We start from the raw sequence: 26,525 nt of genomic DNA, 5'->3' as shown, positions 1-26,525 counted from the left end.
TAACATTACCTTTTTCTGATTGATTGTGTCCTACCTAAGATTCACAGGTTGAAATCCTTTTGCCTATAGTAAAATTGTCCATTAAAAATACCAATTTAGATCAGACACAGTGGCTCACGCCTGTAATCCCAGCACTTTGGGAGGTCGCGGCGGACGGATCACAAGGTCAAGAGATCGAGACCATCCTGGCCATCATGGTGAAACCCTATCTCTACTGAAAATACAAAAATTAGCTGGGCATGGTGGTGCACGCCTATAGTCCCAGCTACTCAGGAGGCTGAGGCAAGAGACTCGCTTGAACCCGGGAGGTGGAGGTAGCAGTGAGCCAATCATGCCACTGCACTCCAGCCTGGAGACAGAGCGAGACTCTGTCTCAACAAAAAATTAAAATTAAAATTAAAATTAAAAATAAATTGAAAAGAATATTTGCTGTATGTGGCTAGCCAGTTCTCCCAGTACCATTTATTAAATAGGGAATCCTTTCCCCATTGATTGTTTTTGTCAGGTTTGTCAAAGATCAGGTGGCTGTAGATGTGTGGTCTTAGAATTTCTGAGTTATCTATTCTGTTCCATTGGTCTACGTGTCTGTTCTTGTACTAGCACCATGTTGTTTTGGTTACTGTCATCTGGTAATACAGTTTGAAGTCAGGTAGTGTGTTGTCTCCAGCTTCGTGGTTTTTTTGGTTATTGTTGTTGTTGTTGTTTTTTCCTTAAGATTGTCTTGGCTATACAGGCTCTCTTTTGGATAGTTTTTCCCAATTCTGTGAAGAAAGTCAATGGTACTTTAATAGGAATGGCATTGAATCTATAAATTACTTTGGGAAGTACGGCCATTTTCATGATATTGATTCTTCCTATTTATGAGCATGGAATGTTTTTCTATTTGCTTGTTTCCCCTCTAATTTCCATGAGCAGTGGTTTGTAGATGTCCTTATAGAGGTCCCTCAGTTCCCTTGTTAGCTGTATTCCTGGGTGTTTTGTTCTCTTTGTAGCAATTGTGAATGAGAGTTCATTCACGACTTGGCTCGCTGCATGCCTGTTGTTGGTGTACAGAAATGCTAGTGATTTTTACACATTGATTTTGTATCCTGAGACTTTGCTGAAGTTGCTTATCAGCTTAAGAAACTTTTGGGCTGAGACAATGGGATTTTCTAGAAATAGGATCATGTCATCTGTAAACAAAGCTAATTTGACTTTCTCTCTTCCTATTTGGATGTGCTTTATTTCTTTCTCTTGCCTGATTGCCCTGGCCAGAATTTCCAATACTATGTTGAATAAAAGTGGTGAAAGAGGGCATCCTTGTCTTGTACCGGTTTTCACGGGGAATGCTTCCAGATTTTGCCCATTCAGTATGATATTGGCTGTAGATCCCATCCTTATATCTTATACAAAAATTAACTCAAGATGGATTAAGAACTTAAATGTAAAACCCAAAACCATAGAAACCCTGGAAGAAAATCTAGGCAGTACCACTCAGGACACACGTATAGGCAAAGACTTCATGAGGAAAACCCAAAAGCAATTGCATCAAAATAAAAAAATTAACAGATCTAATTAAAGAGCTTCTGCACAGCAAAAGAAACTATCATCAGAATGAACAAATAACATCCAGAATGGGAAAAAATTTTTGCAATCTATCCATCTGACAAAAGTCTAATATCCAGAATCCACAAGCAACTTAAACAAATATACAAGAAAAAAAACCACCCCATTAAAAAATGAGCAAAGAACATGAACAGACACTTTTCAAAAGAAGACATTTATGCAGCCAACGAACATTAAAAAAAAGCTCAACATCACTGATCATTAGAGAAATGCAAATCAAAACCACAATGAGGTACCATCTCATGCCAGAAAAATAGCAATTAGTAAGAAGTCAATAAACAACATATGCTGGCTAGGCTGTGGAGAAATAGGAATGCTTTTACCCTGTTGGGTGGAGTGTAAATTAGTTCAACCATTGTGGAAGACAATGTGACGATTCCTCAAAGATCTCGAGGCAGAAATACTATTTTACCCAGCAATCCCATTATTGGCTATATGCCCAAAGGAATATAAATCATTCTGTTATAAAGATACATGCATGCTTATGTTCGTTGCAGCACTATTCACAATAGCGAGACATGGAATCAACCCAAATGCCCATCAGTGATAAACTAGACAAAGAAAATGTGGTACATATACACCATAGAATACTATGTAGCTATAAAGGAATGAGATAATGTCCTTTGCAGGGACATGGATGGAACTGGAAGCCGTTATCCTCTGCAAAATAACACAGGAACAGAAATCCAAACACCACATGTTCTCACTTATAAGTGGGAGCTGAATGATGGGAACACATGGACACATAATGGGGAGTAACACACACTGGAGCCTGTTGAGGGGGATGAGGGGAGGGAGAGCATCAGGAAGAATAGCTAACAGATCCTGGGCTTAATACCTAGGCAGCAAACCATGGCACTCCTATGTAACAAACCTGCACCTCCTGCACATGTACCCCAGAACTTAAAAGTTGATGGAAAGAAAAATAAAGAAAAAACTAAATAAAATGCATCTAAAAATGATTCATTCTAGGATCTTAATAATGTTACCTTGATAGTAAAAGGTATGATTACTATAAAATTGTTCATAATTTGAAATTACTCATAATTGCTCATGATTTGTTAATATTTTACTTAGAATTTTTGCATCCATTCCATGAGCATTTACTATTCAATGATTTATAATTTTCCTTTCATAAGTTATTCTTATCTGCTTTCGGTGTCTAGGTTATACTAGACTCAATGTGAATTTCTATGTTTTCACCATTTCTCTATTTTCTGGAAGTTTATTTAAGGCAGGGATTCTAAATTCCTTGAAAATTTGGTAAAATTTGACAATAAAACCACTCAGGAATAGTCTTTTTTAAAGGAAATTTTTTAACTACCAACTTTATTTCTTTAATGGTTATGGGTCGATTTGAATTTTCTATACATTCTTGACCAATTTAGGTAATACACATGATTCCAGAAATTTTTTTTTTTAGTATGGTTTTTATAAATATTGACTTCTTCTTCAGTTATGCTTTCTCCTTTCCAAAATTACTAAATTACTTATTTGTTCTTCCTCTCTTTTACATTAATTAAATTTACCAAGGCTTTATCTATTAATATTTTCAAAGAACCAACTTTTGGTTGGACTAATCTTTTCTAGGATTATTTTGTTTTTTAGTTCATTAATTTATGCCCTTAACTTCATTATTCCATTCCATCTGCTTTCTTTGGGTTTAGTCTGTAACTTTTTACTAACTTAAGTTGAATGCCTGGCTCATACATTTTCTTTCTCTATTATTTTCAAGTATGTGAGTTTAAAACTTAAAAAACAAAGTTACCTTACGTGTATCATTCAAGTATTGAAATTCAGTTTTGGTCATAGAGTTGTAAATATTTCATAATTTTCATTCTAATTTCTTTTGATGTCTGATTTTAATTTTCCAATTAAATGGGCTTTTAAGTGTGTTCTTTGTTATTGTTATGAATTCTGTTGCTTTTTGGTCCATGACAAATATTTTTTGCTATTTACTGAAAAACCAATTTTATTTATTTATTTATTTATTTATTTATTTATTTATTTATTTATTGAGACAGTCTTGCTCTGTCACCCAGGCTGGAGTACAGTGGCGTGATCTTGGCTCACTGCAATCTCTGCCGCCCAGGTTCAAGTGATTCTCCTGCATCAGCCTCCCAAGTAGCTGGGATTACAGGCACATGCCACCACATCCAGTCAAATTTTTTTTTTTTTTTTTTTTTTTTTTGTATTTTTAGCAGACACAGGGTTTCACCATCTTGGCCAGGCTGGTCTTGAACTCCTGACCTCATGATCCACCCACCTAGATCTCCCAAAGTGCTGGGATTACAGGTGTAAGCCACCACGCCCAGTCAAAACTGATTTTTTATGGTTATGGTTAGTTTTTCTAGTTTATGGTTAGTCTTTGATACATGGTACAAATGTCTCACGTGTGCTTGAAAAGCATGTATATTTATTGTCCACTGGGTACAAAGTCCATTATATCAAGTTTGCTAATTGTTTTGGTAAATAGCTTTACTAACTCTTAGAATACATGATCTGTCAGTTTCTGAAAGAAGTGAAAACTCCCATTTTAACTGCTGATTTGTCAATTTATCCTGTCTTCAATTCTGATTGTTTCTCTCATACAGTGCTCCTTCTTAGGTATAAATGGCTAAGGAATATTAAATCTACTAAATGAATTTTTTGTTCACCTTCTTCATCCCCAATCATGCTTTTGGCCTTGAAGTATATTAATAATAATATATTTCTTCCCTTTTATTTCGTATATGCTTGTTCTTACATCTTCACCTCTGATCTTTCTTATTATCTTTTAAATATGACTCTTGTAGCACCATATAATTGGTCTTTGTCTTTTAAAATCTTAATCAGAATCTCTAACTTTTATCTGGAAAGTTTAATCTTGTGTAATATTTGTGCTCACTTCTAACATTATTTCATGTTTACTCTTTTTCTTTCATTTCTACCTATGTTGTGTTGACAGGTATAACATTCCTATTTGCTTATTTCTGCCACCACTGGATTTATTTCCTTTTTCATTTGTGGTTAACCAAAATTTACACACACATATTTGAACTAATGAAGTCTAAAATTATTCAATATTTCTATTCTCTTCTTAAACAACAGAAGAATCTAAGAATGCATTAATCTCTTTTTCCAGTTTCTATAAGTTTTTAGTTTCACCCTGTTGTTAAATATTTCCCTCTATTGGTATTCATTTTTATTACTTTATTTTTCACAATACATTTAAATTTAATAATATATTTGCCTACTTCCTCACCATAGTTTCCTGCAGGCCAGTCTTTTTCTCTGTATTCAGTATCCTGCTTGCTGAAATATATCCTTTAGTAGTTTTCAGTAGTGCTGGAAAAACTGCTAAATGTAGTAAGCTCAGTCTTTAGCTGAAATGTATTCTGCTAGGCAAAGACTTCTGGCATTGATAGTTATTTTCTCTCAGCACTGTTGTAGGAAGTCAGGGACCCCGAACGGAGGGACTGGTTGGAGCCAAGGCAGAAGAACACAAATTCATGGACATTTTTCAGTTCCCAAAATTAATACTTTTATAATTTCTTACAACTGTCTTTACTGCAATCTCTGAACATAAATTGTGAAGACTTCATGGACATTTATCACTTCCCAAATAATACTCTTACAATTTCTTTAAAGTAATAATAATAATAATAATTTCTTATGCCTGTCTTTAATCTCTTAATCTTGTTATTTTCGTAAGCTGAGAATGTACGTCACCTCAGGACCACTATTGTACAAATTGATTGTAGAACATGTGTGTTTGAACAATATGAAATCTGATTATAAAACGTGTGTTTGAACCATATGAAATCAGTGCACTCTGAAAAAGAACAGAATAACGGCGATTTTCAGGGAACAAGGGAAGATAACTATAAGGTCTGACTGCCTGTGGGGTCGGGGTAGAATACAGCCATATTTTTCTTCTTGCAGAAAGCCTATAAATGGATGTGCAAGTAGGAGAAATATTGCTGAATTATTTTCCCAGCAAGGAATAACCCTGGGGAAGGAATGCATTCCTGGGGGGAGGTCTATGAATGGCCCCTCTGGGAGTGTCTGTCTTATGCAGTTGAGATAAGGACTGAAGTACGCCCTGGTCTCCTGCAGTACCCTCAGGCTTACTAGGATTGGGAAATTCCAGGCTGGTAAATTCTAGTCAGGCTGGTTCTCTGCTCTTAACAGGAAAACCTGTTTGTTTCCTGTTAAATAGAAAACCCTGTTTCCTGTTAAGATGTTTATCAAGACAATGCGTGCACAGTGGGGCATAGACCCTCATCAGTAATTCTAATTTTGCCTTGCCTTGTGATCTTATCACCTTTTGAAGCATGTGATCTTTGTGACCTACTCCGTTTGTACACCCCCTCCCCTTTTAAAATCCCTAATAAAAACTTGCTGGTTTTGTGGCTTGGGGTCATCATCGCGGTCCTATCAATATGTGATGTCACCTCTGGAGGCCCAGCTGTAAAATTTCTCTCTTTGTACTCTTTCTCTTTATTTCTCAGACTGGCTGACACTTAGGGAAAACAAAAAAGAACCTACATTGAAATATTGGGGGCTGGTTCCCCCAATACAACCGTTTCAGGATACTATCCAATCCTGGAATCTACTACTGCTGATGTAAAGTTGTCAGCTTGATATTTTTTCTCTTGTATCTTTTTCCATTATAAGTTTTTCTCTTTGTCTTTAATGCTGTGCAGTATCATCACAATGTATGTAGGTGCTGATTTACTTTTATTTGTCCTACTTGGGAACTGATATACTTCTTCAATATGTAGACATATGTCTTTCTGCTTTCCATTCTGGAACACTCCTAACCATTGCCTCTTTGAACAATTATTCTCTCTCAGTCTCTTTATTTTCTCTTCTTAAATTCCTATTAGACATATGTTGGACTTTCTGATCTTACTCTACATGTCTATTAACAACCCTTTCAGGTTTTCTATCTCTTCACTTTGCTATGCTGCATCCCAGGCTATTTCCCCTCCACTTTATTCTCTCTTCAATAGTCTAATTTACTAATTAAGTGCTTATTGAATTGTGTTTGATGGTTTGTCCATTTGTTTGTTTTCTTTCATTGACTATATTCTTCAATTCAAAAAGTTCTATTTGTTTGATTTTTCTTTCAGATCTATCAGTTCCTTTTCTCCTCTATCCTAGTCATCCAGTTTTTAATTCCTCCTAAGTTTTAATAATCTTAAATATAGTTATTTGATAGTCTCAAATTGTTCTATTATTTTGAGTTCTTGAAGTTCTATTTCTTCAAAATGTTGTATCTGCCAAATCTCTCGTATGTTTTTTTTTTTCCTAAATATGGTTTATTACTTTGTACAATGACCAAATATTCAGATGAGATATTTAGTCTCCTGATCTTGTAAAAGTGTTTGCCACAGATTGGTTTTCAGGGTTGGTGTTTTCTACTAAGCCTCCAAGTAATTAAATGATCCTGGATAAGTTTTTTATGTTAACTTAGTACTTTTTGGTTACTACCTTTACAGACAGCATCAACATGGGCCCTCACACCTGCACCTGAGCAATGTGGGACATTTGATTCCTCATGATGACAGTTTATTTCCCATCCCAAGTTCCAGGGAGATGGTAAGCTTTCTCATCATTTCTCTAGGCTTGTGGGCAAACACTTTTTAGTCTATGGGAACAAGCAGCACTTTCAGACTCTATTATTCATGCAGGAATCTTAATTATAACCTCTCCACCTCACATATGCCTGCAGCCACATCCATTGTCCCCAAACAGATATTAAAATCCAGCAGTAGACCACTAAGCCCTATTCCTATTCGAAAGCCTCTTTGGTAGCCATGATATCATGATCATTCTCCTTATTCTGGAATTGCTTTTTAACTTCATTTCTTCTTCTTTTTTAGTATTAGCTCTATTGAGATATAATTCAGATATCACATAATTCACCTATTTAAAGTATACAATTCAATGGTTTCTAGTATATTCACGGAGTTGTGCAACCATTACTGCAAACAATTTTAGAACATTTTTCTTACCTAAAAAAGATCCCCTGTACCCACTAGCAGTCACCCTCCATTTCTACCCCCAAGTCTATCTGGCTTCAGGCTACTACCAATCTGCTTTCCATCTCCATGGATTTGCCCTATTTTGGACATTTCATGTAAATAGAGCCAAACAATATGTGGTCCTATGTATCTGGCTTCTTTCACTTAACATATTTTCAGGGTTCATCCACGTTGTAACATGTATCAGTACTTCATTTCTTTTTGTTGTTAAATAACATTTCACTGTATGGATAAAACACATTTTATTTATCTCTTGAGTAGCTGATAGTCATTTGAGTTGTTTCCACTTTTTCACTATTACGAATAATATTGCTAAGAACATTCACGTAGAAGTTTTTGTGTGGACATGTTTTTGTTTCCCTTGGATAGATTCCTAGGAGCAGAACTGTAACCTTAGTCCTATTTCATTTCTGATACCTCTGATACTCTCTTTCTTTTGAGTATGGATAAGAATTAACAATTACTTATTATATTTTATTCAGAATTTCCAGTTTGAGTAATGTATGGGAAGGACATCTAGCTCATTCTATTTTGTTCATGCATATCACTAGATTTTCTATGGCCTTTCACACATTTAAAAAATATTTGTGGCTGGGAATGGTGGCTCACGCCTGTAATCCCAGCACTTTGGGAGGCCAAGGAGGATCATGAGGTCAGGAGATCAAGACCATCTTGGCTAACGTGATGAAACACCATCTCTACTAAAAATGCAAAAAAAAAAAAAAAAAATTAGCTGGGTGTGGTGGCAGGTGGTTGTAGTCTCAGCTACTTGGGAGGCTGAGGCAGGAGAATGGCGTGAACCCGGGAGGCAGAGCTTGTAGTGAGCCAAGATCGCACTACTGCACTCCAGGCTGGGCGACAGAGCAAGACTCTGTCTCAAAAAAAAAAAAAAAATTATTTTACAAGAAATCCATTAAATTTCCCACTCTGAACAGCAGAGGAAATATAAAAAATCACACAAAAATTATTTCTTGGCAATACTGTTTTGAAAATCTATTTTAGGGCGATAATAAAATATGTGACAGAAATGCGTACCTTAATTTTTCTGACCTTTATTAAAAATGTTCTCACGTTTGTAGACTGAATTAGTAATAAATTGTAACTGAATTGCTAATAAACAAACACTGCTAGCTTTCAATATTCTCATATGTTTTACATTTCTCCAGACTTTGATATTTTTAATTTCTTAGTTCAACTCTTACTGATTTATTTTTTCAATTTATTTTTATTCGTTTTGTTTTAAATAAAGGAAATTAAAAGTTGATTCAACTACCAGGGCATATTTAATAGTCAGCAGAAAGCTTTGAAAGTCCAAAATTTTTATATTTAATAAGAGAGTCAATATTGTTATTTCCTATACTTATTCATTCTTCAAATAATAACTCTGAAGACAGTGAAGAGGAATTTCATTTTAGCTGGATACACACAAGAAGAACAAATTCAAGTTGCAACACAAGGAGCTTAATTTAACTATAAGAAAAACTGTCCACTAAACTGAGGGATTCCAGAGGGCAATAAATATTTTGCTAAACTGAAAATAGATTCTCCTTTAATTCCTTTTATCAAGAAATGAATGGACAAAAAGCATAGTCACCATAAAAATAATTACTAGATCATATGAAAAGAGACTAAATCTTGGGGCTTACTGGAAATTGTTCTTAATCTTTTCTTACTATCCTTTTAAAATAGCTTCATGTAAATGTAATTCTGTAAGAAAATGCTATAAGCCAATGTTTTATAATCACTAACCAACTAGTATGAAAACAATTAGTACAGACTGAAAAAATGTTAGTTTTGTTGAATTTAGATACTGAGCAGAACTGTCAAAAACAAAAAGTTCTAATGCAAATTTTAGAGGCAGTAAGTGTAATAATGCTAAAGAGCCCAGCTCAGAAGACGTATGAACCAGCATTCAGATCCCAAACCCACTATTTATAATTATGTGACTTGAGTGACTTACACAATTTTCTCATTTATAAAATACCTCTGAAAATTATTGAATGTCTAAATAAGATAATATATTAATGGAATGAAGGTAGACCAAGATGGCTGAACAGAACCCTCCAGCAATTGTCATCCCTTTCACACGAACACCAAATTCACAACTATCTACATAAGAAAGCACCTTCCTAAGACCCAAAAACCAGGTAAGCAATCACAGTACCTGGTTTTAACATCATATGAAGGAAGGAGGTACTGAAGAGGGTAGGAAAGACAGTCTTGAATTGCCTGTACCACCTCTTCCCCATCCCCTAGTGGTGCTACATAGCTTGGAGAAAGAATCTGTGTCTTTGGGGGAGAAAGAGTACACTGATTGTGGTATTTTGCATTGGAATTCAGTGCTACCCTGTCACTGTGGAGAGCAACAGTGCGGCATTCAGCCGATGCCCATGGAGGGAGCATTTTGACCAGCCCTAGCTAGAGGGGAAGAATCATTCATCCCAGTGGTCAGAACCTGAATTCTAACTAGCCCCACCACCACAGGCTAAAGTGCTCTGGTGTTCTAAATAAACTTGAAAGGCTGCCTAGGCCACAGGAATACAATTCCTGGGCAAGTCCTGGTGCTATGCTCAGAATCAGTACACTTGGGTGCATGTGACCCAGTCAGACACCAGCACGGACAGCCAAGGCAGTGCTTGCATAGTCCCTTCCTCAACTCCAGGCAGCACAGCTTGTAGCTTTGGCAGAGATTCCTTCCACTGGAGGAAAGGAGAGGGGAGAGTAAAGAGGACTTCGTCTTATAATTTGGGTACCAGCTCAGCCAAAGTAAAATAAAGCACTAAGCAGATTGTTAAAGTCCTCAATTTCGGGGCTTAGCTCCTGGATGACATTTTGACACCCACCCTGGGCCAGAAGGGAACCCACTGCCCTGAAGGGAGATTCCTAGACCTAGCAGGATGAATCACAACCTGACTAAAGAACATTTGGGCCTTGAATAAACATAAGTGGTATCCAGACGATAGTCACCACAAGCCTTGGGCGAGACCCAGCACTGTGCTGGTCTCAGGTCTGACCCAACACAGTCCCAGTGGTGGTGGTCATCCCTCTCCCAACTCCAGACAAATGAGCATGGTGAGAGAGATTCCATTTGTTTGAGGGAAAGTAAGTGAAGAGAGCAAGAGTCTCTCTCAAGGAGTCCAAGGAATTCTCCTGGATCTTACCCAAGACCACCAATGTGGTATCTGTATGAGTCTGTAAGAACCACAGCATTACAGGGCATGGAGTGTTCCCTAACGCAGGTATGGTTGCAGTGACCAGAATTAGATCACACACTCAATTCTCTTTGAATACTTGGAAAGGTTTCCCAAGAAGGACATGTACAACCCAGTCCAGGCAAGGAAGACTACAATAAATACTTAACTCTTCAATGCCCAGACACCAACGAACATTCACAGGCATCAAGACCATCCAGGAAAACATGACCTTACCAAACAATCAAATAAGGCATCAGTGACCAATCTCAGAGAGACAGAGATATATGACTGTATTAGTCTGTTTTCACACTGCTGATAAAGACATACCTGAGACATGGCAATTTACAAAAGAAAGAGGTTTAATGGACTCACAGCTCCATGTGGTTGGGGAGGCCTCACAATCATGGCAGAAGGTGAAAGCACGTCTCACATGGTGGCAGGCAAAAGAAGAGAACTTGTGCAGGGAAACTCCCCTTTATAAAACCACTAGTTCTGTAAGACTTATTCACTATTAAAAGAATTGCATGGGAAAGATCCACCCCCATAATTAATTATCTCTCACCAGGTCTCTCCCATAATATGTGGGAATTAGGGGAGGTACAATTCAAGATGAGATTTGGGTGGGGACACAGCCAAACCATATCAGTGACCTTAAAGAAAGAGAATTGAAAACAGCTGTTTTGAGGAAGCTCAATGAAATTCAAGATAACACAGAGAAGGAATTCAGAATTCTATCAGATAAATGCAACAAAGAAATTGAAATAATTTTTAAAAATCAAGTCAAAATTCTGGAGCTGAAAAATTCAGTTGAAATACTGAAGAATACATCAGAGTCTGTCAACAGCAAAACTGATCAAGCAAAAGAAAGAACTAGTAAGCTTGAAGACAGGCTATTTGAAAACACAGAGTCAGAGGAGACAAAAGAATGAAAGAATCAAAAAGAATAAAACATGCCTACAAGATCTAGAAAATGGCCTAAAAAGGGCAAATCTAACAGTAAATGGCCTTAAAGAGGAGATAGAGAGAGATCAGGGTAGAAGATTTATTCGAAGGCATAATAACAGAGAACTTCCCAAACCTAGAGAAAGATATCAATATTCCAGTACAACAAAGTTACAGAACACCAGGCAAATTTAACTAAAAAAAGACAACCCCAAGACATCTGAGGCACCTAAAAACAGAAAGAGAAAAGAAACAACAACATATAATGGAGCTTCACTCGGTCTGGCAGCTGACTTCTGAGTGGAAACTTCACAGGCCAGTAGAGAGTAGCACGATACATTTAAAGTGCTAAAGGAAAAAGCTTTTATCCTAAAATAGAATAACCAGGAAAAATATCCTTGAAACATGAAGGAGAAATACAGACTTTTCCAGACAAACAAAAGTGGAGGAATTTAATAAATGTCACACTTGTCCTACAAAGGAAAAAAAAGGAATTTAAAAATTAATTTAAAAAATAAAAAAAATTAATGAGCAATAAGAAATATCTGAAGCCTCAAAATTCATTGTAATAATAAGTACACAGAAAAAGACAGAAAATCATAATTTTTTTTGTGGTATGTAAACTACTTATAACGCGTATAAAGACTAAAAGATGACTGAACAAAAATAATAACTACAACAACTTTTCAAGACATAGATAATACAATAAGATATAAACAGTAACAACAAAAAGTGAAAAAGTGGGTGGACAAAGAGTGTAGAGTTTTTATTAGTTTTCTCTTTGTTTGCTTATGCAATCAGTATTAAGTTGTCATCAGTTTAAAATAATGAGTTATAAGGCATTATATGCAAGTCTCATGGTAACCTCAAACCAAAAAATTCAAATACACAGCAAATGAAAAGCAAGAAATTAAAACACACCACCTGAGAAAATCACCTTCACTAAAGGAAGACAGAAAGTAAGGCAGGAAGAAAGACCATAAAACAACCCAAAAACAAACAACAAAATGGCAAGAGTTATTCCTTACTCAACAGTAACATGGAATGTAATGGACTAAACTTTCCAATCAAAAGACAGAGTAGCAAAATGGATTTTAAAGAATGAGACTCAATGATCTGTTGTCTACAAGAAACACACTTCACATATGAAGATACACAGACTGAAAATAAAGGGACAGAAAAAAATATTCCATGCCAAATGAAACAAACAAAAGAAAAACCAGGAGTCACTATACTTATATCACACAAAATAGATTTCAAGAGAAAAACTGTAAGAAGAGACAAAGATTGCTATACATTGATAAAGGGGTCAATTCAGCAACAGCATATAATGATTTTAAATATATATGCACCCAAAACTAGAGCACCCAAATATATAAAGCAAATATTTTTAGAGCAAAAGAGAGACATAGACCCCAATACAATAATAGCTGGAGACTTCAACATTGGACAGATCACTCAGACAGAAAATCAATAAAGAAATGCTGGACTTGGCTGGTCGCGGTGGCTCACACCTATAAACCCAGCACTTTGGGAGGCCGAGATGGGCGGATCACCTAAGGTTGCGAGTTCGAGACCAGTCTGACCAACATGGAGAAACCCCATCTCTACTAAAAATACAAAAATAAGCCAGGCATGGTGGCGCATGCCTGTAATCCCAGCTACTCAGGAGGCAAAGGCAGGAGAATCATTTGAACCTGGAAGGCGGAGGTTATGGTGAGCCAAGATTCGCCATTGCATTCCAGCCTGGTCAATAAGAGCGAAACTTCATCTCAAAAAAAAAAAGAAGAAGAAAAGAAAAGAAAAAAGGAAAAAAGAAATGTTGGACTTAATCTGCACTACAGATGAAATGGACCTCACAGATATTTACAGAACATGTGATCCAATGGCTGCAGAATACACATTCTTCTCCTCAGCACATGGATCATTCTCAAGGAGAAACCATATATTAGGCCACAAAAAATGTCTTAAAAAATTCAAAAAAAAAAAAAAAAAAAAAAAAAAAGAAAGAAAGAAATGATGTCAAGTATCTTCCCTGACCACAATGGAATAAAACTAGAAATCAATAACTAGAGGAATTTTGGAAACTACACAAATACATGGAAATTAAGCAATAGGCTCTTGAATGACCAGTAAGTCAATGAAGAAATTAAGAAGAAAACTAAAAAATTTCTTGAATCAAATGAAAATGGAAACACACCAAAACCTATAGGATATAGCGAAAGCAGTATAAAAGAAAAGTCTATAGCATAAGAGCCTACATCAAAAAAGTAGAAAAACTTCAAACAACCTAACAATGTATTTTGGAGAACTAGAAATGCAGGAGCAAACCAAACCCAAAATTAGTACAAGAAAAGAGATAATAAATATCAGAGCAGAAACAAATGAAATTTAAATTAAAACATGCAAAAGATAGGCTGGGCATGGTGGCTTACGCATATAATCCCAGCACTTTGGGAGGCCGAGGCCGGTGGATCACAAGGTCAGGAGATCGAGATCATCCTGGCCAATATGGTGAAACTCCATCTCTACTAAAAATGAAAAAATTAGCCAGGCATGGTGGTGTGTGCCTGTAGTCCCAGCTACTCGGGAGGCTAAGGCAGAAGAATAGCTTGAACCCGGGAGGCAGAGGTTGCAGTGAGCCAAGATCGCACCACTGCACTGCAGCCTGGGCAACATAGCAAGACTGTCTCAGGAAAAAAAAAAAAAAAAAAAAAAAAACTACAAAAATTAGCTGAGTGTGGTGGCACGTGCCTGTAATCCCAGCTACTCGGGAGGCAGAGGCAGGAGAATTGCTTGAACCCGGGAGCGGAGATTGCAGTGAGCGGAGATCACGCACTGCACTCCAGTCTGGCGACAGAGTGAGACTCCATCTCAAAAAAAAAAGCAAGAGATTAATGAAATGAAAAGTTAGTTTTTTGCAAAAATAAAATTGACAAACCTTTACCCCAACTAAGAAAAAAGGAAGATTCAAATAAATAAAATCAGAGATGAAAAAAGAGACATTAGAACTGTTACCACAGAAATACAAAGGATCATTAGACGCTACCATGAACAACTATACGCCAATACACTGGAACACCAAGAAGAAATGGAGAAATTCTTAAACACACACAACCTCCCAAGACTGAACTATGAAGAAATACAAAATGTGAACAAACCAATAACAAGTAACGAGATTGACACCATAATAAAAAGTCTTCAGCAAAGAAAAGTCTGGGCCCTGATCGCTTGCCTGCTGAATTTGACCAAAAATTTAGAGAAGAACTAATACCAGTCCTACTGAAATCATTCTGAAAAATAGAGGAGGAGGGAATATTTCCAAACTGGTTCTACAAGGCCACTATTACCCTGATACCAAAACCAGAGAAAGACACATCAAAATAAGAAAACTACAGGCCAATATCCTTGACAAATGTTGATGAAAAAGTCCTTAACAAAATAGCAGCAAGCCAAACTCAATAACACATTACAAAGATCATTCATCATGACCAAGCAGGATTTGTGCCAGGGATGCAAGCATGGATAAACACATGCATATCAGTCAATGTGATACATCATATCAATAAAATGAAAAGCAAAAACCAAATGATTGTTTCAATTGATGCTGAAAAAGAATTTTGTAAAATTCAACATCCCTTCATGATGAAAACCCTCAAAATGATGAGGATAGCTGGGCACCACTGTAGTCCCAGTTACTCAGGAGACTGAGGCAAGAGAACAGCTGAGCCCAGGCGTTCTCGGTTGTAACGCACTATACTGACTGGGTATCCACACTAAGTTCAGCATCAATATGGTAACCTCCCAGGAGCGGGGAACCACCAGGTTGCCTAAGGAGGAGTGAACTGGCCCAGGTTGGAAAAAGAGCCAGTCAAAACTCCCATGTTGATCAGCAAGGAGATTGCACCTGTAAATAGCCACTGCACTATGATCTGTTGTCTACAACAAGCACACTTCACATATGATGATACATAGGCTGAAAATAAAGGGATAGAAAAAAATATTCCATGTCAAATGAAACAAACAAACAAAAAACAGGAGTCACTATACTTATACCAGACAAAATAGACTTCAAGACAAAAACTATACAGCCTGGCAACAACGTGAGACTACATATTTAAAATAACTAATAAAATAAAAATAAACAAACTTTTTAAAAAAAACACTGAGTATAGAAGGAACATACCTCAACACAATAATCAACACAATAAAAACCATATATTACAGATTTACAGCTAGTATCATACTTGTGTTAGTCCGTTTTTGTACTACTATAAAGAAATATCTGAGACTGAGTAATTTATAAAGAAAAGAATTTTAATTGGCTCATGGTGCTTTACAGGATGCATGACGCTGGCATTTTCTTGCCTTATGGGGAGGCTTCAGGAAACTTAAAATCATGGCAGAAGGCAACGGGGGAGCAAGCACTTCACATTGTCAGAGCAGGAGAAAGAGAGGCAGGGAGGTGCCACAAACTTTTAAACAACCAGATCTCATGAGAACTCACTTACTGTCATGAGACCATCACCACGGAGGAAATCCACCGCCACGATCCAGTCGTCTCCCACCAGGTCCCACCTCCAACACTGGGGATTAGAATTAGACACGAGATTTGGGCAGGGACACAGATCCAACCCATATCAATACTGAATGGGAAAACTGAAAGCCTTTCCTCTAAGATCTGAAGCAAGGCAAGGATACACACTTTCACCTCTGTTATCCAACACAGTAGTGGAAAGCCTCCCTAGAGCAATCGGATAAGAGAGAGAAATGAACAGTATTCAAATTGGAAAGGAAGAAATTACATTATCCTTGTTTGCAGATGATATGAGCTTACACCTGAAAAAAAAAACCTAAAGACTTCAACGGAAACCTATTAGAACTGATCAACAAATTCAGTAAAGTTCCAGGACACAAAATCAACATACAAAAATCAGTAGCATTTCTGTATGTCAACAGTGAACAATCTGAAAAAGAAATTTTAAAAAGTAATCCAATTTACAACAGTTACAAATAAAATAATATATATAGGAATAATCTTAACCAAAGAAGGGAAAGATCTCTACAATGAAAACTATAAAACACTGATGCAGGAAATTGAAGAGGACACCAGAAAATGGAAAGATATTCCATGTTTATGGATTAGAACAATCAATGCTGTTAAAATGTCCATACTACTGCAAACAATCTACAGATTAAATGTAATCCCTGTCAAAATATCAATGACATTCTTTACAGAAATAGAAAAATAATCCTAAAATTTGTATGAAACTACAAAGACCCAGAATAGCCAAAGCCATCCTGAGCAAAAAGAACAAAACTGAAGCCATCACATTACCTGACTTCAAATTATACTACAGAGCTATGTAACCAAAACAGCATGGTACTAGCATAACAGATACATAGACCAATGGAACTGAATAGAGAACCCAGAAACAAATTCATACATTTACAGTGAACTCATTTTTGACAAACGTGTCAAGACCATACACTGGGGAAAGGACAATCTCTTCAATAAATGGTGCTGGGAAAACTGGATATCCATATGCAGGAGAATGAAAGTAGGCCCCTATCTCTTGCCATATACAAAAATCAAATCAAAATGGATTAAGAATTAAATCTAAGACCTCAAACTATGAAACTACTAAAAAAAAAAGCATTGGAAAAACTCTCTAAGATGTTGGTCAGGACAAATATTTCTTAAGTAATTCCCCAGAAGCACAGGCAACCAAAGCAAAAATGGGACAAATAGGATCACATAGAGTTAAAAAGCTTCTTCTGCAGCAAAGGAAATTGTCAATGAAGTGAAGAGACAACTCACAGAATGGGAAAAAATATTTGCAAATCATCCATCTGACAAGGAATTGATAAAATATATTAATTCAAACAACTCAGTAGGAAAAAGTCTAATAATCTGATTATAAAATGCATGAAAGATCTGAATAGACATTTCTCAAAAGAAGAGATACAAATGGCACACAGGTATACGAAAAGGTATTCAACATCACTGATGATTAGAGAAATGCAAACCAAAACTATAACAAGGTATCATCTCACCCCAGTTAAAATGGCTTTTATCCAAAAGATAGGCAATAATACCAACAAGTAAGTGGAGAAAAGGGAACCCTTGTACACTGTGGGTGGAAATGTAAACTGGTATAACCACTATAGAGAACTGTATGGAGTTCCTCAAAAAACAAACAAACAAACAAACAAACAATAACTAGAACAACCACATGACACACCAATCCTAGGTATATGCTAGGTATATGCCCAGAAGAAAGAAAATCCATATATTGAAGAGACGTCTGCACTACCATGTTTATTGCAGCACTATTCACAATAGCTAAGATTTGGAGGCAACCTAAGTGTTCATCAATAGACAAATGGATAAAGATAATGCTGTACACACACGAGAGTACTGTTCAGCCGTAAAAAAGAATGAATGAAGTGCTGTCATTTGCAACAACATGGATGGAACTACACCACATTATTTAAAGTGAAATAAGCCACGCATAGAAAGACAAACTTCCCATGTTTTCACTCATTTCTAAAAGCTAAAAATTAAAACAATAAAGAGAGGGTAGAAGGATGGTTACCAGAGGCTGGGAAAGGTAGTGGGAAGTGTGGAAGGGAATGGTTAATGGGTACAAAAACATAGTTAGATAGAATGAAGATCCAGTATTTGATAGCACAACAAGGTGACTATAGTCAACAATAATTTATTGTTCATTTTTAAGTAACTAAAAGTATAATTGGAATGTTCATAATGCAAAGAAATGATAAATGCTTGGGATGATGGACATGACATTCACCTTGTGATTATTACATATTGTATGCCTGTATCAAAGTATCTCATGTACCCGATAAATATACACACTGACTGTGTACCCATACAAATTAAGGATAAAAATTAATTTTACTGTATTTTTTTTTTAATAAATAAAAGAGGTTTTATTTTGGCTCATGGTTCTGCAGGCTGTACAGGAAGCATAGTACCAGCATTTGCTTCTGGTGATGCTGGCACCAAAAATTAATTTTAAAAGATAATATGTTGTACTAAATAAGTTCTAATCAGTGATGGCAAGGATGAAATAGCTCTATATTTAGACCAATATATTTTGAAGAACTGGGAATATACACCATCAGTTAAACTTATGTTACAGTTTTAGTGAAGATCCAGAAACTTAACATGCAGTGAGAAAGAAGAATATACTTACCTAGAAAGACAGGCTTTAGTAACAGCACTGTGAAGATTTTCATTAGGATACTGTGACAGCCGACGAGAAATTCGCAATAGTTGTCTGGTAGAAAGTGAGGCCGCTAATGATTGTGCCTATCAAAAGACAAATGTATTGTCTTAAGAGTCTTGTTTCAACTTGCTAAAGTCCCTTTAGATGGATATTACAGCAGAATTCATTATTCCTGAAGGGGTAAGGCCAAAGTTAAAGCATGTGCTGTTAATTAATTACAAATAAAAATAAACAGAAACCAATTTACACTTAAAACATCTTTGAAGATAGTTTTTTAAAAATCTGTTTAAAGTATTTATCAATGAAATGTAATTAATGTATTTTAATTGTGCTAAGTTGGAGGCCGGAGGGGCAATGGGGGAAGGATGTTACATAACAAAGGTCACACTGGACTTAAGCTGTACGATTGACTATTCACTTTTTCTGCTTACACAAAGCCAAGGTGTTAAGATACCATGAAAATGCTTAAGGCTTTAAGCAAATCTGTGGTGTCTAAAAATAGCCAAAAAGAGTTGTAAGCAATTTAGGCTGTTGACCACAGAGGTGTCAACCAATTTGTCACTTGTGTTGCAGCTTGCTGTTCTGAATCCTTCCCCTATGCTGTCAGAATAATTTCACTTTGTTATCTTACATTTCCCAAAATTCCATGAATAGAGTTGCTAGTATAGAACTCAGGACATGGTAAGTACTCAATAAATATTTGTTGAAATCCTTTTGGCAGGCAGCATAATATAATGGTAAAGTTTATAGGCTCTGGAATCAGGTAAGTCGGTATCCTATTTATTAGCTGTGTGACCTTGGCAAATTACTTAACCTTTCCAAGCCTCAGTTCCCTCACCTTTAAAATGGCAATAGTAATGCCCTCACCTTTAAGGTTGTTATGAAGGTTAAATTAGAAAATGATTCTAAAGTTCTTAGCACATGTCACACACATATGGGTGCTCAACAAATGGCAACAACTGTCATTTAAAAAGTCAGCCTCTTCAAAATGAAAACAAAAAAACTAGCAGAGAAAGGTGATGGGACCTACATATTAGCATATATTTAGTAAACAAGATTATTACTGGCCTAATTCCTAACTTAGATCAGCAGTATTAGAAGACAGTGATTTTCACTGAAAACCAGAGGACAGAAGCACTTTTGAAGCAACTGGACCTTTGGGAGGGCAAGGCAGGTCAGTATGAAATGTCACAGAGGGTGATAAGGGCAGTAAAGTGGCCCTGAGCACTCAAATGCCTAGAGAAGGGGACTCTATGAAATTCACAAAGGGTTCAGAATGGATGAGGGGAGAATGTCAAAGACACACTGCACATTGGCTTGTTTTAATGTTCCACCTAAGGTCATCTCGGTATGTCCCAAAGAAGAAAAAAATTAATTTATCCTTCCTTGTGTATTTCACATCTCCATGAGATACTGGTCTGCTGTTAGTATTCTACTTCAGCTATAACATTAGTATTATATTTCCTTTGGGAATTAGGTTGGAAGAATGACCACCACATATCCTTTCTTCTATTAAAAAACACATTCTAAGTTTCAAAGAACTCATTTACAAGCAAACATTAGGTCCATTCTTGTTTTCAATTAATTTGCATTCCAGACATCGAGATAATATTCAAATATAATAAATCATAAATTACAATTCAAAATAGTATATACTTCAATGCTAAAATAAGTGGAACAGTAGACAGCTGTTATAGGCAGTTAAAATATTCAAATAGGCACAAGAAATCCTCTGATCAAAGGCATGAAAGCAAAAGGAATGGAACCACAAGTAGAACATGAGGAACCAGGCCAGCTTTACTAGAAGGTCCTGCTGGAAGGCTTGCTCTCAAACAACAAAGACCTATGAATGACACTCTGAGGGGTTTGGCTTTATTCTTAAAGGCACTAGGATTCTGCTATGTGTAAAGTCAAAACATGATTTTAGAATCAGGTTATTACTAGCCTACTTCCTAATTTAAATTAGCAGCAGTAGAGAAAGTAGTTGAAGGACAGACAGAATTGAGACAGGAAACAGAAAGCTACTTCAATAATCAGCCTATAAAAGGAAAAAGTCTGCCAGTAAGGTTATGGCAACAAGAATGGAGAGGTAGAATACAACAAACTTGGCAACTGACTTGCTATGAGAAAGAAAGATGTATTGAGGATAAAATTCAGGCAATACGATTGATATCAAAAGTCAAATAGAACTCAGAAATTCCCATTTTTAATACCTAGGACCATGAAAAATTCCTATATTAATCATAAAAAATATTTGACAAGTAACTCCAACCAGAGGATTCTTATAAGAGTCCTGTTAAACCACAGGGTAATTTTTTAGGGTATAACATTCTAATCTCATTCTAAGCATGACACTGAATTCAGGTTTCACATTTCATTCCAGTGATCAATAAGGAATGTGCATATATTTGAACACCAGTTCTCCAGTTCTTCTAGTTGAAAGCACCAAAATGCTTTGCAATAATAACCAGGGTTGAGAAAATGAGAGATAAGCTTTGTGTTGAGCCACAACACAAAGTGTTGTGTTGAACAAAGGGTTTGGTAATCTCTGCTCTCACATTATTATCAATTAAAAATTGAGAGTATACTTTAAAAATTCCTAATGTATTTAAAAGTTATAATATCAAATTTCTAACTGCAGTTTTATCTTGCAAAAAAAAAAGTGGGGGGGTGAAGATATGAAGCACATTCCCCTAGTTACCATGGTTATACAGTTTAAGAGTACACCTCAAAGGGTTTGTTCATATTAGCATGATTAGAAATACTTCAGCTTAAAAACATAAAGGTTCTCATCAGAAATTATTAAACATTATTTTTCTATTCTTCATTTTTATAAAAGAATGAAAATGTAGCATGTTCTAAAGGAGAGAAAACTCTAGGGACAATCTGTTAATAAAATTTTAATTAATCAATTTATTCATTAATTCACCAAAGATTTAAGTGTCTATTATGTGTCAGGCAGCAGGATGGGAAATTGGAATAAAAGAACAAATAAGACAGTCTCAAGGAGTTCAAATAGCAACTGGGGAAATAAAAGTAAATTATAATACAACGCGATAGGTCAACATCAGAAATTCATGTCAAGTGTCATGAAAGCAGATTGGAGATATTAGTTACTGCTGCCTAAGGGAGCTGAGAGAGACTTAAGAGAGAAACGAAGGGACAACTGGACGGAGGGAAAGCACATTCTAGGCATTATCTAAGGCAGAGACATTTGAGGTATAGATGGGATTAGAAAATAGGAAGAAGCTAAGTGTGGGAAGAGCTGAGGAAGCTTCAAGAGAGTTTGTAGAAACTGAGGCTTAATGAGCAGCTTAGGATTAGAGAGAACTCAGCAGGCATGTTTAGCAGGCCGTCTTCAGTCTACAGGCAAAGAGAGTCAATCCCTTAATGGTTTTAAACAAGGGGAAGAACTTAGGAAATGGACTCGGGAAAGATCATTCCAGGGACAATATGGAAGATTCATCCATCCATTTATTTAACAGATACTTGTGGAATACATTACTAATCTCTAACTGTGTTCTCTGTAGTACTGCCAGCCTCTGGAACTTTGCGCAGCAGGAACACTGTGCAAATCAGGAATAGTTACTGTGCAAAGTTCCAGATGCTGGGGAGACTACAGGGAACAAAGAAAAACCAGCTGCAATCCTGGAACTGAAATTTGAGTGAAGGAAGATAGACAACAAAAAATTAGTGAGTAAAACATACATTCTGTCAAAGAGCAAGAAGCCCTATAAAGAACCTTAAAGCAGAAAGAGGGATAGAAATAAAATGGAATAGAAATTTGATTCTAGTGTGCTTCAGGAAGGCCTCACAGAAAAGGTGAGCACCTGAGCAAATCCCAAAAAGGAAAGTGAATAAACATGCAGCTATCCAGGGAAGAATAATCTAGGCAGAGGAAACACCAAGTGGCAAAGGCCTTGGGGCAGGCACTAGTAAGTTCAAGGAACAACAAAGACACCAGTGTAGCTAAAAACAATGGGTAAAGGAGAAAGTATTTGGAATGAGGCCCCAGAGGGAGAATTAACAGGGGACCTGTGACAACCAGAAAGTGACCACCCTTATCCCCCCAAAAATCCACATCCTGATCTCTGGAAACTGTCAATGTTACTTTCTATGGCAAAACTGACTTTGCAAATAAAATTAAGATAAGGATTTTGAGATGTGGAGACTATGTTGCACTATGTATGTGGACCCTAAATGCAGTCTTATATACCGTTGAAGGAGGGAGAAAGAGGGAGATTTGACACAAACACAGGGGAGAAGGTAATGTCAAGATGAAGGCAGGATTGATATGGTGAGTCCAATAGTCAAGGAATGCTGGCAGCCACCAAAACCCAGAAGAGGCAAGGAACAGATTCTGCCCTGGAGCCTCCGATGGAGTGCAGTCCCGCTGACACTTTGATTCCAGCTCAGTCAAACTCATTTCAGACTTTTGTTGTCCAGACAAAGAGAAAATATCTATTATCTTAAGCTATCAATTTATGGTAACTTGTTACAACAAAAGGAAATTACTAGAGAGTCATATGATGAATGAATTATTGATAAAGAAGGCAGTCAAGAGGATATAATATTCCAGGAGAAAGATTATGAAATCCACTACTAGGACAGTTACTGACAATAGATAAGAGAACAGATGAGACATCAAGATGCTAAACCTGTGAGATTTGTTTTCAGATTAAGTGAAGACAGCAGGAAAGCAAGGAATCAACAATGATGTCAAGGTTTCTAATTTAGTTAATTTGGCAGTTAGATTATTAACAAAGTCAGGAAATTAAATCAAGAATAGGAATAGATTTAAAGTGGAAAGACAGTTTAGTTGTATAAGATATGTGAATTTACAATGATCTCAGTGTATCCAGAGGAAAAGTGAAAGAAATTAACGTTTAGTAAGCAGCTACTAAGAAGTAGATTCTTTACACACGTTTTTATGTTTAATCATTGAGACCATTTTATGAGGTAGATGGTACTGTTCCCATTTTACAGATGAGAACACTGAGACTCACAGAGTTCAACAGTGACAGCCCTTTATGTTTCTAACATGCCATCTGGGAATGGAGATACAAGTCAATCAGAAATGAGAAGTTAGAAGCTGAAGATAAAGATGTAGCCATTAACTTGTGGTAGGTACTTGAAGCTATTAGAATAGATAACACTGCTCAGCGTAGGAGACAGAGGTGACAGAGAAGAACCCCCATGAACATGAAGTACTCTGCAGCTACAAGTTTCTTTCTACAACATCAGTGAGGAGCAGCTGGAAGAAATGTTAAAATCACGGAAACTGGAGTAAACCACAGGCATAAAACAAAGGCATGGCATAAGGGATTCTGAAAAATAAAATATCAGCTTAAAAAACAGATTTTAAGCACTGAATTCTAAGAAAACCAGCAGCATGTCAACAACAGAAATCCTGTGGAAAAAGCCTAGACTTACCGTTGGATCTTGTGTTTCTCTGAGTTTGTGTGTAAATGATAATAATTTATCCAGAGTTTCCGGAGGTGTATTTGGGACCTATTTTTTGAGAGAGTTGAGGACAAACAGAAGAAATAAATTGGGATATGTGATCAATCAATCAGAAATTATGACTACTTAGCAAATACTATTAGAATTACATGTTTAGAAAAGTCATTCATTGTTGGTTACATATTTAACTTATAGATAAAGTTGCTTATTCAACCTCTTAGGAAACACTGAAACCCCTGCTTTCTCTTTAAGAATCAGGTAATTTAAACGAAGACACTCTTCTCCATATACAATTCTATCACCAAGATAAAACTGAAGGGAGCCTTTAACACAATTTAAAACTGGCCCATAGTGTACCCATAAAGAACTTTTCATGTATCATCATTTCCTATTTTGTTAACTTCAGCATGGTATTTTAAGTACTAATTAGGTGTTTTCTTACTGAAACCAAGTTCCTTTATTTAGCAGCAATCTTACTTACATATCTAAGTGACATAAGGTACATTTATTTAAAGAATGGATACTCAAGGTGTCCATTTTTCCAAAAACATGTAAAACACATACTTGAGGGCTATGATCAACATATCAATGAACTTGGAAGAGCAACTGCCCAAATAACACATATCAATTGCTTTTAACTATAATAAACTTCAATTAAGTACTTCATTAAGGTATAAGCAATTTTTGTTTAAGGAATAACAAATTTAAGGTTTTAATTTTAAAAGATCAAAAAAAGATATTAAAACAATGACTAGGACAGTGTGACAATTTTAGAAGAATACTGCTTAGGGTTTCATTGGTCATATAAGTAATTAGAATTTTTTAAAATGCTAAGTCCTAGTCCACATATACTTTCTTTCATTTATTCTTTAAATCAATCCTATGATGTAATAAATAGTATTATCCCCATTTTTAGATGAGGAAACTATGACTAAGTAATTTACTCAAGATCTGGAAGCTAATAAGTAGTGGATTTCACATTGAGAGCCAAGTAGTTAAACTCTAAAACCTATGCCTTTATTTACAACCATGCTTACAAGACCTACAATTAATAAGATCATTCAGATGTTTCAAAGGGAATAAATGTATTTAAATAGAAAGTTAATAATTAGTGATCTAGAAAAGTACTGTCCAATAGAACCTTCTATGATGATGAGCATTGTATTTACGCTGTTTAATATGGTAGCCAAAAGCTCCCATGTGGATACTGAGTACTTGAAAAGTGACTGAGAAACAGAATTTTTTTTTTTTTTGAGACAGGGTCTCATTCTGTCACTCAGGCTGGAGTGCAGTGGTGTGATCTCGGCTCACTGCAACCTCTACCTCCCAGGTTCAAGCAATTCTCCTGTGTCACCCTCCTGAGTAGCTGGGATTACAGGTGCACACCACCACGCCTGGCTAATTTTTTGTATTTTAGCAGAGACAAGGTTTCACCATGTTGGCCAGGCTGGTCTCGAACTCCTGAGCTCAGGTGATCCTCCTGCTTTGGCCTCCCAAAGTGCTGGGATTACAGGTGTGAGCCACCACACCTGGCCAAATTTTTTAAAAATTAATTTAACATGGTCAGGCATGGTGGCTCACGCCTATAATCCTAGCACTTTGGGAGGCCGAGGTGGGCAGATCAATTGAGGCCAGGAGTTCAAGACCAGCCAGGCCAACATGGTGAAACCCTGTCTCTACTAAAAACAGAAAAATTAGCCAGGTGTGGTGGTGTGTACCTGTAGTCCCAGCTACTTGAGAGGCTGAGGCAGGAGCCTTGAACCCAGGAGGCAGAGGTTGCAGTGAGCCGAGATCACACCACTCCAGCCTGGGCAACAGAGCAAGACTTAGTCTCAAACAAATAGTAATAATAATAATAATAATAATAATAATTTAACATGTCTAGCGCTACTGCATTGAAGAGTGCAGTTCTAAAACTCTAAAAGTGCTAACCACAATGCTTGATTAAGGCACACATTGAAATAATGGATTACACACACAAGAAGTCATCAAAGTACTAATCAGGCAAGTACAGGATACATTACAGTCTTGAGAGA

General features: G+C 36.4%; 1 protein-coding gene across 4 annotated transcripts in view; it reads right to left on the bottom strand.

The window, feature by feature from the left end:
- VWA8 (von Willebrand factor A domain containing 8) overlaps positions 1 to 26,525 on the bottom strand; it is a 382,692-nt gene that overhangs the window by 219,433 nt on the left and 136,734 nt on the right. For all 4 annotated transcript variants that reach the window (XM_010374503.2, XM_030922264.1, XM_010374504.2 and 1 more), the window contains 2 exons: positions 24,460 to 24,537; positions 18,994 to 19,109 (listed from right to left, as the gene is read on the bottom strand). In XM_010374503.2, the coding sequence (XP_010372805.1) occupies positions 18,994 to 19,109; positions 24,460 to 24,537 (194 nt within the window). The remainder of the gene's footprint in view (positions 1 to 18,993; positions 19,110 to 24,459; positions 24,538 to 26,525) is intronic.

The sequence above is a fragment of the Rhinopithecus roxellana genome, chromosome 18 (genome assembly GCF_007565055.1).
Source record: "Rhinopithecus roxellana isolate Shanxi Qingling chromosome 18, ASM756505v1, whole genome shotgun sequence".
NCBI lineage: Eukaryota > Metazoa > Chordata > Mammalia > Primates > Cercopithecidae > Rhinopithecus > Rhinopithecus roxellana.
This window is presented reverse-complemented; position numbering and strand designations above follow the sequence as displayed.